This window comes from Hemiscyllium ocellatum, chromosome 2 (assembly GCF_020745735.1).
Source record: "Hemiscyllium ocellatum isolate sHemOce1 chromosome 2, sHemOce1.pat.X.cur, whole genome shotgun sequence".
NCBI lineage: Eukaryota > Metazoa > Chordata > Chondrichthyes > Orectolobiformes > Hemiscylliidae > Hemiscyllium > Hemiscyllium ocellatum.
Genome location: NC_083402.1, coordinates 128,037,191 through 128,050,693, shown reverse-complemented (window position 1 = coordinate 128,050,693; position 13,503 = coordinate 128,037,191). Strand labels below are relative to the sequence as shown.

Here is a 13,503-nt window from a genome sequence, read left to right as displayed (position 1 = left end):
GTAACAATAGAAGGAGCCTGAATGGATGAGTGGTCAAGCTCCTACAGAGCCAGGATTTTAAAATTTTAGCTTTCAGCAGTTGCTGGGGTTTTGAAGCTGGATGTGGAAGCCCTTATTCCTCTTCCTGTTACAGCTAACAGCTGGGGGTTCTCTTCCTGCTACTAGAATTGTATGTGAAACAATCTATTTTACTGAATTTGTTGTTGCCAAGGTTGTGTTTATGGGATGTTGCTATAGTGGAACAGTTAATTAGTAGTAGTTAATACATTATTTTGTTAAGCGTTTCAATAGAGTTACAGTTAAGCCAATTCTTTCCTTTTGTTTTATTTTGTCTGTATTTGTAAAGTAAAGTATGTTTTGCTTAAAATCGAGTAGTTTAACCAATTGAATTGCATCTGGAATGCAAGACTTACCTTTAAATTACGAAAAAAGTCAGGGTCCAGGCTATCTTCTTAATATATTTTAAGGAGTTTGATCAGGTCCATAACAGCTCAGTCAATTAGTGATCTCAGCAGAAGATGAATGGGATTGAGAAATGGCCAGGAGGGCATTCTTTAAGGACAAAATAATCGAGCATATGGATCTTCAAGTTAGTGCTACAGGAGAAGCCTTTGAGAAAGGCAGATTATCGCAGTCATGCTCAGTCTGGTTTTCCTGCATCCGGAGAGATGGTTGGTGGTATGATGCCACTCAAAGTGGAAACACAGGCTACCTAAAATCCAGCACTACCTTCTTCCATGCTGCATTGTAAAGGCATGAAATGCAATGAGTGACAACTGAGGGACCCTTTAGTAGAAGGGTAATACAGGACTTCACCTCTATGGACACAGATGCCTCAATTAGCATCATCTCAAATACAGGAGCTTACAACACCCATCCCAGGTTTGATCCAAATATCAAACTGGAAACCTGGCAAATTTGCTATCTGCTGAATTGCTGGATTTATGAACTGTAGGGAAAAATCAAATGAGCTGCAGGATATCAATATCTATCACAAAAGAAAATAGTCTGTTAGGGTAAATTCTTATTCTAAAAATTGTATTTCTGACTCATCAGCTGTGAGTAGCCAAGTACCTGCTTTTCAGTGACTGGTCCCAAAGAGGAAAGTGAAAGTGACTGCTGAAGATTGGTGGGTTAAATTTCAGCAGCTAAAATTTGGGGCTTGGGGGTGTTGGCTAGAGAAAGAGGAACAAATAGGCACATTTATAATAGTGCAAATTATAACTAACTGTCTCCTGATGATGGATAATCTGAAAACTAAAGCTTTTACACTATCTTTATAAGCATGTTGAACATCAACAGCAACTTGTTTTGTATTACATCATCATTGCTGCAGACAATTGAGCATGGGTGAAAAACTTCACGGACTAGACAGTAATAAAGATTGTAACCAGAAATCAAGACAGCTATAACCATTAAATCCTGAGACACATTGTGAACAAATGCAGAGCAATGCTTTACAAGTCTGTGCGCAGCACCATACATCAACTGATGGGAAAATGAACAGCAGAATGATAATTATGCTGCGATAACGAAAGCAGAAGACAGATGAGGAAAGCAGCACTGGATCAGTCACATTTTGACAGCTTGTGCCAAAGCACCAGCAACCTGTAATAGGCAAGTGCATCATTAACAATAAGAACAGCCGACAGTTTGAATTGGTGAATGAGACATTTCATTAATTTGTTGATTAAGCTCAGCGGCTCATTGCTTTCTACTAATTTGCTTCCTCCACGGCAACACCACTGCTTGTTTAGAGAAGTGCATTTCCACAAAGCAGTGGCATTTCATGAGTTGGTCTCATTGTACTTTGCCTAATTACCAAGTGCATACATAAATTTGGTAGGTCATTAGCCAATTATTCAACAATCAGTACAATGCACTAACAAAAAACACTTGACAAAATCTCCATGGACGTTTTGCTCAATACAAAAACTTTCCTAAGATTTTCTTAAGTTCTGTTTCAGCATTTTAAATTCAAAGCACTTTCAAGAAACTTGATCAAATGCTTAATTCACGGCAAAGCAATATCTTCTGCACCTTTGTTCGTTCCCACTCTCTCTCACAATCTGTCATCCACACTTACTCTTTCAATCTCTCACTTTCTCTCATTTTGTCCAGGCTGAAGCTGTCTCACCATTTGTATCAGTATCATTGACTTTAATCAGCTGTATTACGTACCGAGGAAGAGGATGGAAGTGGTCGAAAGGGATGATCTGCTTGTAGCCATCACTGTGAGGAACAATAATGCCAACTGTCTGAGTGAAGGGTATACACAACAAAACAGACACGAAATAATTCAATGTAAAACATCAGTGCATTCAACTGTTGTTCTCTGACTAGAAAATAAATTGGAACACAATGGAATTATTTCAATTATTGAAGGAAAGACATCAACGGAACAAGAACATAACATTGATACTGATGGTCAAACTTTGTTTCGTATATACAAGTGTTTGAGAAATACTAGAATATATTATTTTCCAAAGCTTACTGAAATTCTCAAGATAGTGCGAACTTTGCTTTGAAACAGATGAATCTTATGGTCCAATCTGAGATTCTGTCTCTAAGCGTTGAAAATATTTATCATGATCATTCAATGCAAGTGGAAGTAGAGGTAAATAGCTTTTCATTTGTAACACTAGACAGTTCATCAATACTCATTAATCTGATTGCTACCATATATATCATTTGGATTGTACTGTGCTCCATACTCCATTGTAGGATATTAACTAAATTTATATACACATACATGATGAATTCTGCAAGTATATCTCTGTGTAACATAAGAATCCTTTCTCATAGCATTAACCAGAGCAACTGGTTAATGCTATGAGAAACTATTTCACCTAAAGGTCAATTTGAGGACAGTCCAAACTGATCAAACGTGATCAATGCTTCTGAAATTATGGTAGGGCCCTAGGAAGTATTATCAAAGTGAGAGACCTAATGGTATAGGTACTTTGTACCTTGGAGGTGGCATCACAGGTAGACAGAGTGTTGAATATGATGTTTGGCACGCTTGCCTTCATCGGTCAGCGCATTGAGGACATGAGCAGGATGCAATGTTACAAATGTAAAAGACATTGGTAAGGCCACATTTGGAGTACTGCATACAATTCTGGTCACCCTGCTATGCAAAGGATGCTATTAAACTGGAAAGGGGTGCAAAAAAGATTTACCAGGATGTCACTTGAGATTTTGAATTATAAGGAGAGGCTGAATCAGCTGAGACTTCTTTCCATGGAGCGTCAGAGGTTGTAGAGTGAGCTTATAGAGGTGTATAAAATCATGAGGGGCACAGATTAAGCAAATAACCAAGCTTTTTTTCCCCAGGAGAATAGGGGAATCCAAAACTAGAGGACATAGTTTTAAGGTGAGAGGGGAAAGATTTAAAGGGACTTGAGGGACAACTTTTCCACACAGAGGATGGTGCACATATGGAATGAGCTGCCAAAGGAAGTAATAGAGGTGGGTACAATTACAACATTTAAAAGACATTTATAGGGTGGTATACCAGTAACGCCACCAGATGAGTAACTCCAAAGTCCAGGCTAACAATGTCTGAATATGTGTTGAAATTTGACCATGGCAGATGATGAAATCTGAACACAAAAACATGGAACAGAATGTTTGCCAACTGATAACTCTCTAACCACTGTCAATTGTTACAAAACTCATCTGATTCACTCATACCCTTCAGGGAAGAAAATCTGCCATCCTTACCCAGTCTGGTTGACATATAATTCCAAAACTACCGCAATGTAGTTGGCTATATGGGCAATTAAGGATGGGAAACAAACAGCAACCTAGCCAGCAATACCCACATACATGAATGAGTTTTTTTAAAAAAAATTAGTTGGGAGCTGCAGCCAATCAAATCAGGAGTTCAGTCTCCATCATAACAATGCAACTCAGATCATATCTGCTGCATTCAATTTCTTCTTATTTTGTTGCATGTTTGGAGTCGAACTATTTATTCTCCCTAAGTAATATTGCTAAAGAACTATTTACTTCCAGCCTAATCCAGATAGATATCCTCTTCACATCAGGTTACAGCTTCCTATCCCCTCCAGCTCTTCCTAATTAATCACTCTGACCATTACTATATACTCATCATGTATGGTTCTGATGTTAATGCCATTATTCTCCATCCTCCCAAGTCTTTAACCCCACGATATTTATATTCTAAATACCTCACCTGCAGTTTCAGACTTCACGAGGTTAGTCACTGCCGTGGTTAGTCTAAACTCCCTTATCTGGTTGTGGTTTCATTCTGAGGTTGAGGATGTTCGCCATTATCGCTTCTGTTGGGTGGTTGGGAGATCTTTCTTCTTCCACTTCATTTGAGAAATAGATCTAGGTTTCTTTTGGTTTCAGTCATGTTAGATTTTAATATCTGAGTCAGAAATGAAAGTTGTGTTCTCATTCGTCTGCCCATCAGTGATTCTGATGGCGATAGCACATTCTGTAACAGGGAGGATCAGTAATAGTGGAAGATGCTTTTATTGTTTGCACTCCTTGCTTAGCTTCTCCATTTATTTGGAAACAGTGAGGTGAACTGGTAGCATGAATGAATAAAAATCTCAAACTGCTCATTTGCTAATTGTGGATCATTGTCTGATATCAGAATGTCTGAAATTCCATGCATGTAAATCAAGTAGTTTTCTTTAGACTGAGTTTATTATTGCTGACTGTGATACTGAGTAAACAAATGACTTCAATCCACCCAAGGAACAGTTTATGAGGATATGAAATAAGAATCTCCTTTTTGAACATGAATAAACCCACTCTGAATAGTCCCATGACTGATGGAGAAGATTAAGGTAATAATGATTCTCCTTTCTCTTGCTTATTTAAAGCACACACAATGCAATTAGTAATTACTTATGCTCCTTACCACCACATTGTTAATGCTTTCAGGACATTTATAATTCCCAGTTGTCCTTGATAAGTTCTTTGATAAATCTCAAGTTGAGAGTTAATCATTCTACTAATCTCTTCTTCAAGGGTTGCAAATCATCAATGACAGTGTCGTGTTTACATTGTTCCAAGTACTGGCATAGCACAGGATTGGTGGGTACATTATCTCCTGATAATATTTTCAGGTTTGGATACATTCTTCATCCTGTTATTGGGATTCTTACATCTCTTACGCTTTCTTTAAGTACCTTCTGATGTGTAGGGTTCAAATTCGTCAATGGAGTCTAAAATCCTAATGTTTTGTTCCGCTTGTGTGTTTCCTTGAGAGTATCTGTTTGTTGTTGTTTGATATATACCCAGCATGTATTCTATAGTTTAGTCATACTTTAATATGAATCAACGAGTTATGGGAAGCACCTCAACAATATATTTTGTGCTCACAAATGTGACCAATGGTTTATGGTCATTTGCAACTTTGAGCCATAAGCCCACTACAATCTGAATGTTTTTTCACAAACCCAGATTACTGCAAAATGTTCTTTCTCAATTGTGGTTTAATTTTTGTTCCCAATCTAGAGACATAGTAGTCCAGTCCAGTCCACCCCTTCCATCTTTCAGTTCTTGAAAGAATATTGCCCTCAATTTGTTGGGAAATGCACTGACTGCAGTGAAAGTAGACAAAAACAGTGCTAACATTTCTGAAGAGATCAAGAATTGATTGATTCTTTCAAATGCATTTTAATGGTCTCATTGCAGCACCTGGCAAAAGGCTTGTTCACCTCTGCCAAGTCTGGTATAAACAAGTCCTCTTCATTTACAATCTTGAGTGTTTGAAGATCTGTGATGTTCCAAGGCAGTGGATTTTTAAAAAAATTGTAGATGAACTACGAAACTAGTAACTTGAATAATATGCACAAGATTTATTGTAAGGTTTGTAAATTCACACTTTGTCACTGTTCTAAATTTGTGGTTATATTTCTGTTTAGTGGATCCATATGTTGGTATGTTGTTTATTTGGTATATTATACTATTGATGCCTTCCAACACGTTCAACATCATTCTCTAAACTATTCCTGCAGCAAATGTTCTCCAAAAGATAATCCATTAAAACAATAATGCCCAGATAGGTGTAATAAATATAGTTAACTTTGTGGTGTCATCATTTAGTGTTAATTGCTAAAATCCACAGTTAGTATCCAGTTTGATCAATAGTGTTCTCTCGGCTAGTTTTGCTAGGCTCATCCAACGAAGCCACTCGGTGAATTTCACATTCCACTATTTTGTTTAACTGAGTCCAATCCACACAGATTCTTTCAGAACAGTTTTGTTTTAGTGTTGTAACCATACCAGAACACCTGTCTGTAACACCTCTCCTTGTCAGTAACAAAAGTAAAGCAGAGATAGAAATGGTACTAAGTGTGGGTAAGGCATGTAATAACAGAATGGTTTAGCATCATCTCATTTGGCAATCCAATACTCCATCTTCAACTTCCCCAAACCAGAGAACAAGACTTAGAACTCTATTAAAAAGTAATTTGCTCACACTGTACCTGCAATTTCATCAACTTTACAGATTAAATCTGAAGAATGTCTCTCTGCTTAGTAAAGAATTCTTTTGAATGCTGAGTGGCAAGTAGTTTCATTTGGCAAATGTGAACGCTTTATTTTTAATGGTGTTCCTCCAGGACCTTGCAACTTCATACATATGGGATGCAATGCAATTTTTTTAAAAGTCATTTAGGTTGATTTGATAAAATTGAAACAGATTGCTGTGTTGAGTTGAAACTCTGTGGGGTGTAAAATTTAGTTCCAGTTTTACACTCCAATATTTATGATTCAGAACTTCCAAAAGGTCAATTATCTGATCTTGAGTTTTCAACACCTTACCCTCAGGAGTTCTCCCTTTGTTTTCCAGTTGTATGTGTTTTAAAATGACAGGTTGCTTTAAGGTGGCCTAGTTTTCCACAGTTCTGGCACAGTGCTCAACTTGTTAGACATTCTTCCTGTTTGTGTGGCTTGTTCCTGCCATACCAGAGACATTTCAAAATGATGGTTGGCATGATTCTCTCCATTTTGGCAGGCTACAGTTTTCGTGTGATTTCCTCTTCTTGGCCTACAAGCTCATTTGTCTCGGTTGATTTAATCCATGACACATTACTTTTCCCCTCAAACAAATACCCTGTTTCATTTCTGAAGTTGCGTTTGCCTAACGATTTGCACCGGTTTTCCGAAGGTGAAAATGTTTTGCTAACCATCTCTGGCTTATAAAAAAGGTCTGACAAAGCCAAACTGGCCATCACAACAATGATCGTCTTTAGGTATGTGTCTGATGTTGATTGTATTGCTCTATACATTTTCTTCTGCTTTTCAAGCTAGAAGAGACTGACTAACTTCTCACTGATTTCCCTCAGCATACCCAAGTTTCTAAGCAATTTATTTCTGAATTCAAAAGTTGTTTCACTAGAACTAAAGCAGCAGTAAAGTTCCACTTTGTCTGCTATTTCTGTTGCTTCATTCAAATTCTTAGGTAATTCAAAATGTTTACTACAAAAAAAACAAATCAATCAGTAGACGGAAGTGGCCTATCTGTAATGTGAAAGAGGGTGTTTGACATTGAAAAGTGTTCTTTACAATTTACAGTGAGTTTTAGCTGGCTGTAATATAACTACTACTGTTCCACAGGATCTCAAGTTTACTGATGGGAAGCTGAGCTAAGCAGTGTTAATTCTCCTCTCTCTGTGCAGTAGTTAGTTTTGGAAACAGGAGAAAAAGGAAAATGAAAACGAGAAGAGTGTGGTTCATATAAAGTTCCACATATTTTAAGATGAGAACAGTATTGGAAATTGTCAAGCTCCAAACAACAGGGTATTTGTACATCTCTCTCTCTCTCTCTCTCTCTCTCTACTTTGATTCAACTCAGTCAGAGAATATAGCAGTAGCTGTGCTGCCACTCATCTTAGTGGGCGGCACGGTGGCACAGTGGTTAGCACTGCTGCCTCATAGCGCCTGAGACCTGAGTTCAATTCCCGACTCAGGCAACAGACTGTGTTGGAGTTTGCACGCTCTCCCCGTGTCTGCGTGGGTTTGCTCTGGTTTCCTCCCACAGTCCAAAGACGTGCGGGTCAGGTGAATTGGCCATGTTAAATTGTCCGTGGTGTTAGGTAAGGGGTAAATGCAGGGGTATGGGTGGGTTGCGCTTCAGCAGGTCGGTGTGGACTTGTTGGGCCGAAGGGCCTGTTTCCACACTGTAAGTAATCTAATCTAATCTGTTGTTAAACTTATCACTGCATCCCAATAGTATCAATTTTACATCAAATCAGGCCCAACCATACAGAACATGGGCAACTCTCTAAAACCACATCACTCCATCTTTCACTTACAGTCAGCAGCATACATTATCTTATTCATTTGTGCAATAATATCACTGGCTGGTCAGCATTTATTGTACATCCTTAGTTGCCCTTGAGTAGGTAGTGGTTCACCTTCTTGAACCACTACAGGCCATGCTAAATGTAGATTGTCAATATCCTAAGGGAGTGAATTCCAGGATTTTGGCCCAGCGACACTGAAGGAACGATAATATATTTCCAAGTCAGGATGGTATGTAACCTGGAGGGGAACCTGCAAATGGAGGTGTTTCCATATATCTGATGACCTTGTTCTTCTAGATGGATGTGGTCATGGTTTGGAAGGTGCTGTCTGAGGATTACCTATGACCATACTGGCCCGAAAACACCCAATCTTGTCTAATCTTGGAAACTAAATAGACTTAGGCTGAGATAGTACTTTGGATGGGAGACCATGTGCAGTAGGCTTTTTAAAAAAAATTAGGTCAAACAGTATACTTAAGTTAGAGATAGATAGGTTCTTGGTCGTCAAGGGGATCAAAGGTTACAGGGAGAATGGGGTTGAGAAACTTATCAACCATAATTGAATGGCCGAACAAGCTGATTGACCTAATCTCTGCTCCTCTGTCTTATGGTCTTATGATTTTCTGCAGTGCATTTGTGGACCATCAGTGGTGGTGATGACGGGGGGCGGTAAATATCTCTAGATGTGATGCCAGTCAAGTGGGCTGCTTTGTCCTTAACGGAGTCGAGCTGCATGAGTGTTGTTGGAGCTGGATTCATCCAGGCAAGAGGGGGAGTATTTCATCACATTCCTGATTTGTGCCATGTTGATGATGACCAGGCTTTGGGGAGTCAGGAAGTGAGAGAGTTACTTGGTGCAATATTCCTCGCCTCTAATCTGGTCTTGTAGCCATTCTATTTATGTGGTGAATTCAGTTGAGTTTCTGGTCAATGGTAACCACCAGGATGTTGATAGTGAGAGATTCAGTGATGATAACACCACTGAATGTCAAGTGATGGTGATTAGATTGTCTCTTATAGGAGATGGACATTGCCTGGCATTTATGTGGCGTGAATGTTACTTGTCTCTTATCAGCCCAAGTCTGGATGTTGTCCATGAGTTGTGTCATTTGAACATGGACTACTTTAGTATCTAAGGAGTCAGGAATGGTGCAAGCAATCAACCATTAGTGAACATCCTACTTCTGACCTTAAGATGTATGAAAGGTCAGTGATGAAGCAGCTGATGATTGGGGCATGGTACTACCATGAGGAACTCTTGCGAAGATGCCCTGGAACTGGGATGACTGAGCACCAACAATCACAAACATTTCCATCTGTGCTAGGTATGACTCTAGCCAAAAGAGTTTGCCCCCTGAAACGCACTGTCTCAATTTTGCATCGGCTCCTTGATGACAAACTCAGTCAAATGTAATCTTGATCTTAAGGGGTCTCACTCTAACCTCACCTCTAATATTCAGCTCTTTGTCCATGTTTGAACCAAGGCTGTAATGAGGTCAGGAGCAGAGTGGCCCTAGTGGAACCCAAACTGAGGCGCACTGAGTTGGTTATTGCTGAGTAGATGCTGCTTGATACACAGTCAATGTTCCCTTTCATCACTTTATTAATGATTTAGAGTTTACTGATGGAATGGTTAGTATTGCTGCTCCACAACATCAAGGAGCCAGGTTCAAATCCAGTCCATGTGGACTTTGCATGTTCTCCACATGTCAGCTTGAATTTCTATCTGGTTTCCTGTTACAATCCAAAGATGTGCAGGTTATGTGGATTGGCCATGCTAAATGTGGTATTACAGGGATCGGGTAGAGGGCTGGATTGGATGGGATACTCTTTAGAGGGTTGGTGCAGACTTGATGGGTTGAATGGCTTCTTTCCACTCTTTAGGATTCTATTATTCTGGTAATTGGCTGGGTTGAGTTTATCCTGCTTTTTGTGCACAGGACATACCTGGGCATTTTTTCACGTAGTTGGTTAGATGCCTGTGTTGTAAATGTACTGGAACAGCTTGGCTAGAGGAACTGCAAGTTCTGGAGCACAGGTTTTCCAGCAGTGTTTTTGCAGTGTCCAGTGCTTCCAACCATTTCTTGATATCACATGGAGTGAATTAAATTGGCTGAAGACTGGTATCTGTGATGCTAGGGATCACTAGAGGAGGCCGAGGTAGATTATCTACTTGGCACTTCTGACTTAAGATTGCTGCAAAAGCTTCTGTCTTATCTTTAGCACTGAAGTGGTGGGCTCTTGCACCACAGAGGGTGGAGATATTTGTGAAGCCACCTCCTGTACTCTTTTGTTGATGTCTTGGCTTGATGGTAATGGTTGAGAAGGAGATATGTCAAGCCATGAGCTTGCAGAGTGTGCTGGATGTGTTTGAATGGAAGTCTGGTTTCGATTGGCTGCATGTGTTTGAAGTCTGTCCCATTTAGCACAGTGGGAGTGCCATGTAACACAATGGAGAGTATTCACACTGTGAAAGTGGGACTTGATCTCTACAAGGACTGTGCTGTGGTCACTCTAACCAATAACATCATGGACAGATGCATCTGCAGCTGGCAGAGTGGCAGGGATGAGGTCAAGAATGTTTTTCCCTCAAGACCTGCTACAGACCCAATCTAGCAGCTGTGTTCTTTAGGACCTGACAAGGTTGATCAGTAATGCTGCTGCCGAGCCATATTTGGTGATGGACATTGAAATCCCTCATTCAGAATGCTTGCACCCTTGTCACTCTCTGTGCTTTTTCAGAGTGTTGCTCAAACTGGAAGAGCACGGATTTGTTAGTTGAGGGAGGACAGTATATGGTAGTCAGCATCGACTCTGAACATCAGGAAGTCTCAAGGTTGAGGACCCCAGGGCAATGTTTTTCGACTGGAAACCACCATGTCATCACCTCTGCTAAGTCTGTCCTGAGACAGGACATATTCAGAGATGGTGATGGTGCTTTTTGGGCCATTGACTCTAAGGTATGATTCCATGAGTATGATTATGTCAGTTGCTAGACTGGTCTATGAGACAGCTCTCCCAAACATGGGGAACTGATTAAAGTTAGAGGAGTCGAAACTCTGATTCACTGAACATGGAATTGTACAACACGATGCGATGGCTCAGCAAACAGGTGACACTGGGCTAGCTCATGCTCAAAATCTGCTAAAAAAGGACAGAGTTTTAAAGTTTAGGAAACCAACCTTCTGTACTCCTGAATTCCTGAATATACAGTATTGGGTAACATGTCAGGGATCTTCTAAAGCATGGCAGAATTAGGGAAGGAGTCCATAATCACCACGCAAAAAGATTTGGTGCATGGCATCCATCCCACGTAATCAAGCAGGAAGAATACAGTCACATTAAAAGTTTCTGCAGACAGGGTTTCCCTGCAGGAGCCTGTAACATCCACTATAACTTTTCTGTGTATTCAAGTATATCCTCAATTATGTTTAGGGAAGTAATTGAGGAAAGTTTGGCAGTACCAGGAATATCATATGGCCTGCTCACTTAATAGAGTCTGACCAATGTATTTGTGTGGAGAGTCCAGGTGCATTTCTGTAAATATTAATCATCATGATGTTGATAGTGGTAACACCACTGAATGCCACTTGGCATCACTCAATCAACATCCTGGGGGTAACCACTGACCAGAAACTCAAATGGACCAGTAACATCAATACAGTGGCAAAAGGGCAGGCCAGAAGTTAGGAATGCTGCACTAACTATCTCGCTTCCTAACTTACCAAAGCCTGTCCATCATCTCCAGGGCACAAGTCAGGAGTGTGACAGAATACTCCATATTTGCTTGGATGAGTGCAGATCTAACGCAACAGGTCAGGCAGCATCCAAGGAACAGGGAATTCGAAGTTTCGGGCATAAGCCCTTCTTCAGGAATGAAGAAGGGCTTATGCCCGAAACGTCGAATCTCCTGTTCCTTGGATGCTGCCTGACCTGCTGTGCTTTTCCAGCAACACATTTTCAGCTCTCATCTCCAGCATCTGCAGACCTCACTTTCTCCTGAGTGCAGATCTAACAATATTGAGGATGCTTAACACCATCCAGGACAAAGCAGGCCACTTGTATGGTGCCATATCCATAAGCATCCAGTTGCTCCACTGTCGATGATCAGTAGAAGCAGTGTGTACTATCAACACGATGCACAGCAGAATTTCACTAAAAATCCTGAGACAACACCTTTCAAACCCATGACTAATTCCATCAAGAAGGACAAAGGCAGCAGACATCTGCAAGTTCCCCTCCAAGCTACTCAGATCCTGAGTTGGAAATGTATCATCGTTCCTTCACTGTTATTGTGCCAAATTACTGGAGTTCCTTCCTTAATGACATTTAGGCTCCATGGACTGCAGCAGTTTAAGGAGGAAGCTCATTACCATCTGCTCGGGGTCATCTAGGGACAGGCAATCAATGCTGGCCCAGCCAACAATGCCCACATCCCATGAATGAAATAAAAAGGGTAAAAAAAAATTGGTGCCAGAAATGCAAGGGAATGTATCATATCACCGATGACAATTGTCGACCATGTACCACCTCAATTTGTTTTGATCTAAGAACAGTGTTTACCAAAATAATCATTTGCAAAATACTGAACTACTATGATACAAAAACACTCAGTTGAAATAGGCACAAGGACATAAAATGAAAAAATGTTACAAAATCTTTTGAGCAAATGCATTCTTTTAAATTCAATTTTGTGAAGAAACACAAACAATCTGCCAAATCACACTCATTAAAAAGTGTTCCATAAAAATGAATAGAACATTGTACCATTCAATCACAACTGAGCCTCCTTCTCCTGCAAAACCAATGTTGGAACCAACATTATTTACAAAGAAAATTGTCCTAGTCAGAATTAATTTATTTTCTCCATTAATTATATTTTTCCTCGCCACCTTGAGTGCTAATAACAAGCCGCGTTCAAAGACTCACAAACCATTGCAATTAGAGAAACAACTGTTTCTCAGCATATCCCAAATGTTCTCACTCAGAGCTCAGGGAGCAGTGTCTTAAAACCCACCAATAATCTATTGCACACCAGCACGCAAATATCACAAAGCCTTAGATCTTTTGTGCAAGAGGAGAACAGTGAGAGTAAAGCTGCAGAATAAATTGCAGAAAAAAGGTGACTGAATCAGAGAGTGAATATGGTTTCAATAGGCAACTTTGTGAATCGCTAAAGGGAAAATTCAGCTGAGCTGATGGTAGGAAA

The 13,503-nt window shown here is 40.0% G+C and overlaps 1 protein-coding gene across 1 annotated transcript in view; it reads right to left on the bottom strand.

The window, feature by feature from the left end:
* LOC132825016 (ADAMTS-like protein 1) overlaps nucleotides 1-13,503 on the bottom strand; it is a 280,127-nt gene that overhangs the window by 167,181 nt on the left and 99,443 nt on the right. Inside the window, exon 10 of the mRNA XM_060840015.1 lies at nucleotides 2,182-2,232. Within this exon, the coding sequence (XP_060695998.1) occupies nucleotides 2,182-2,232 (51 nt within the window). The remainder of the gene's footprint in view (nucleotides 1-2,181; nucleotides 2,233-13,503) is intronic.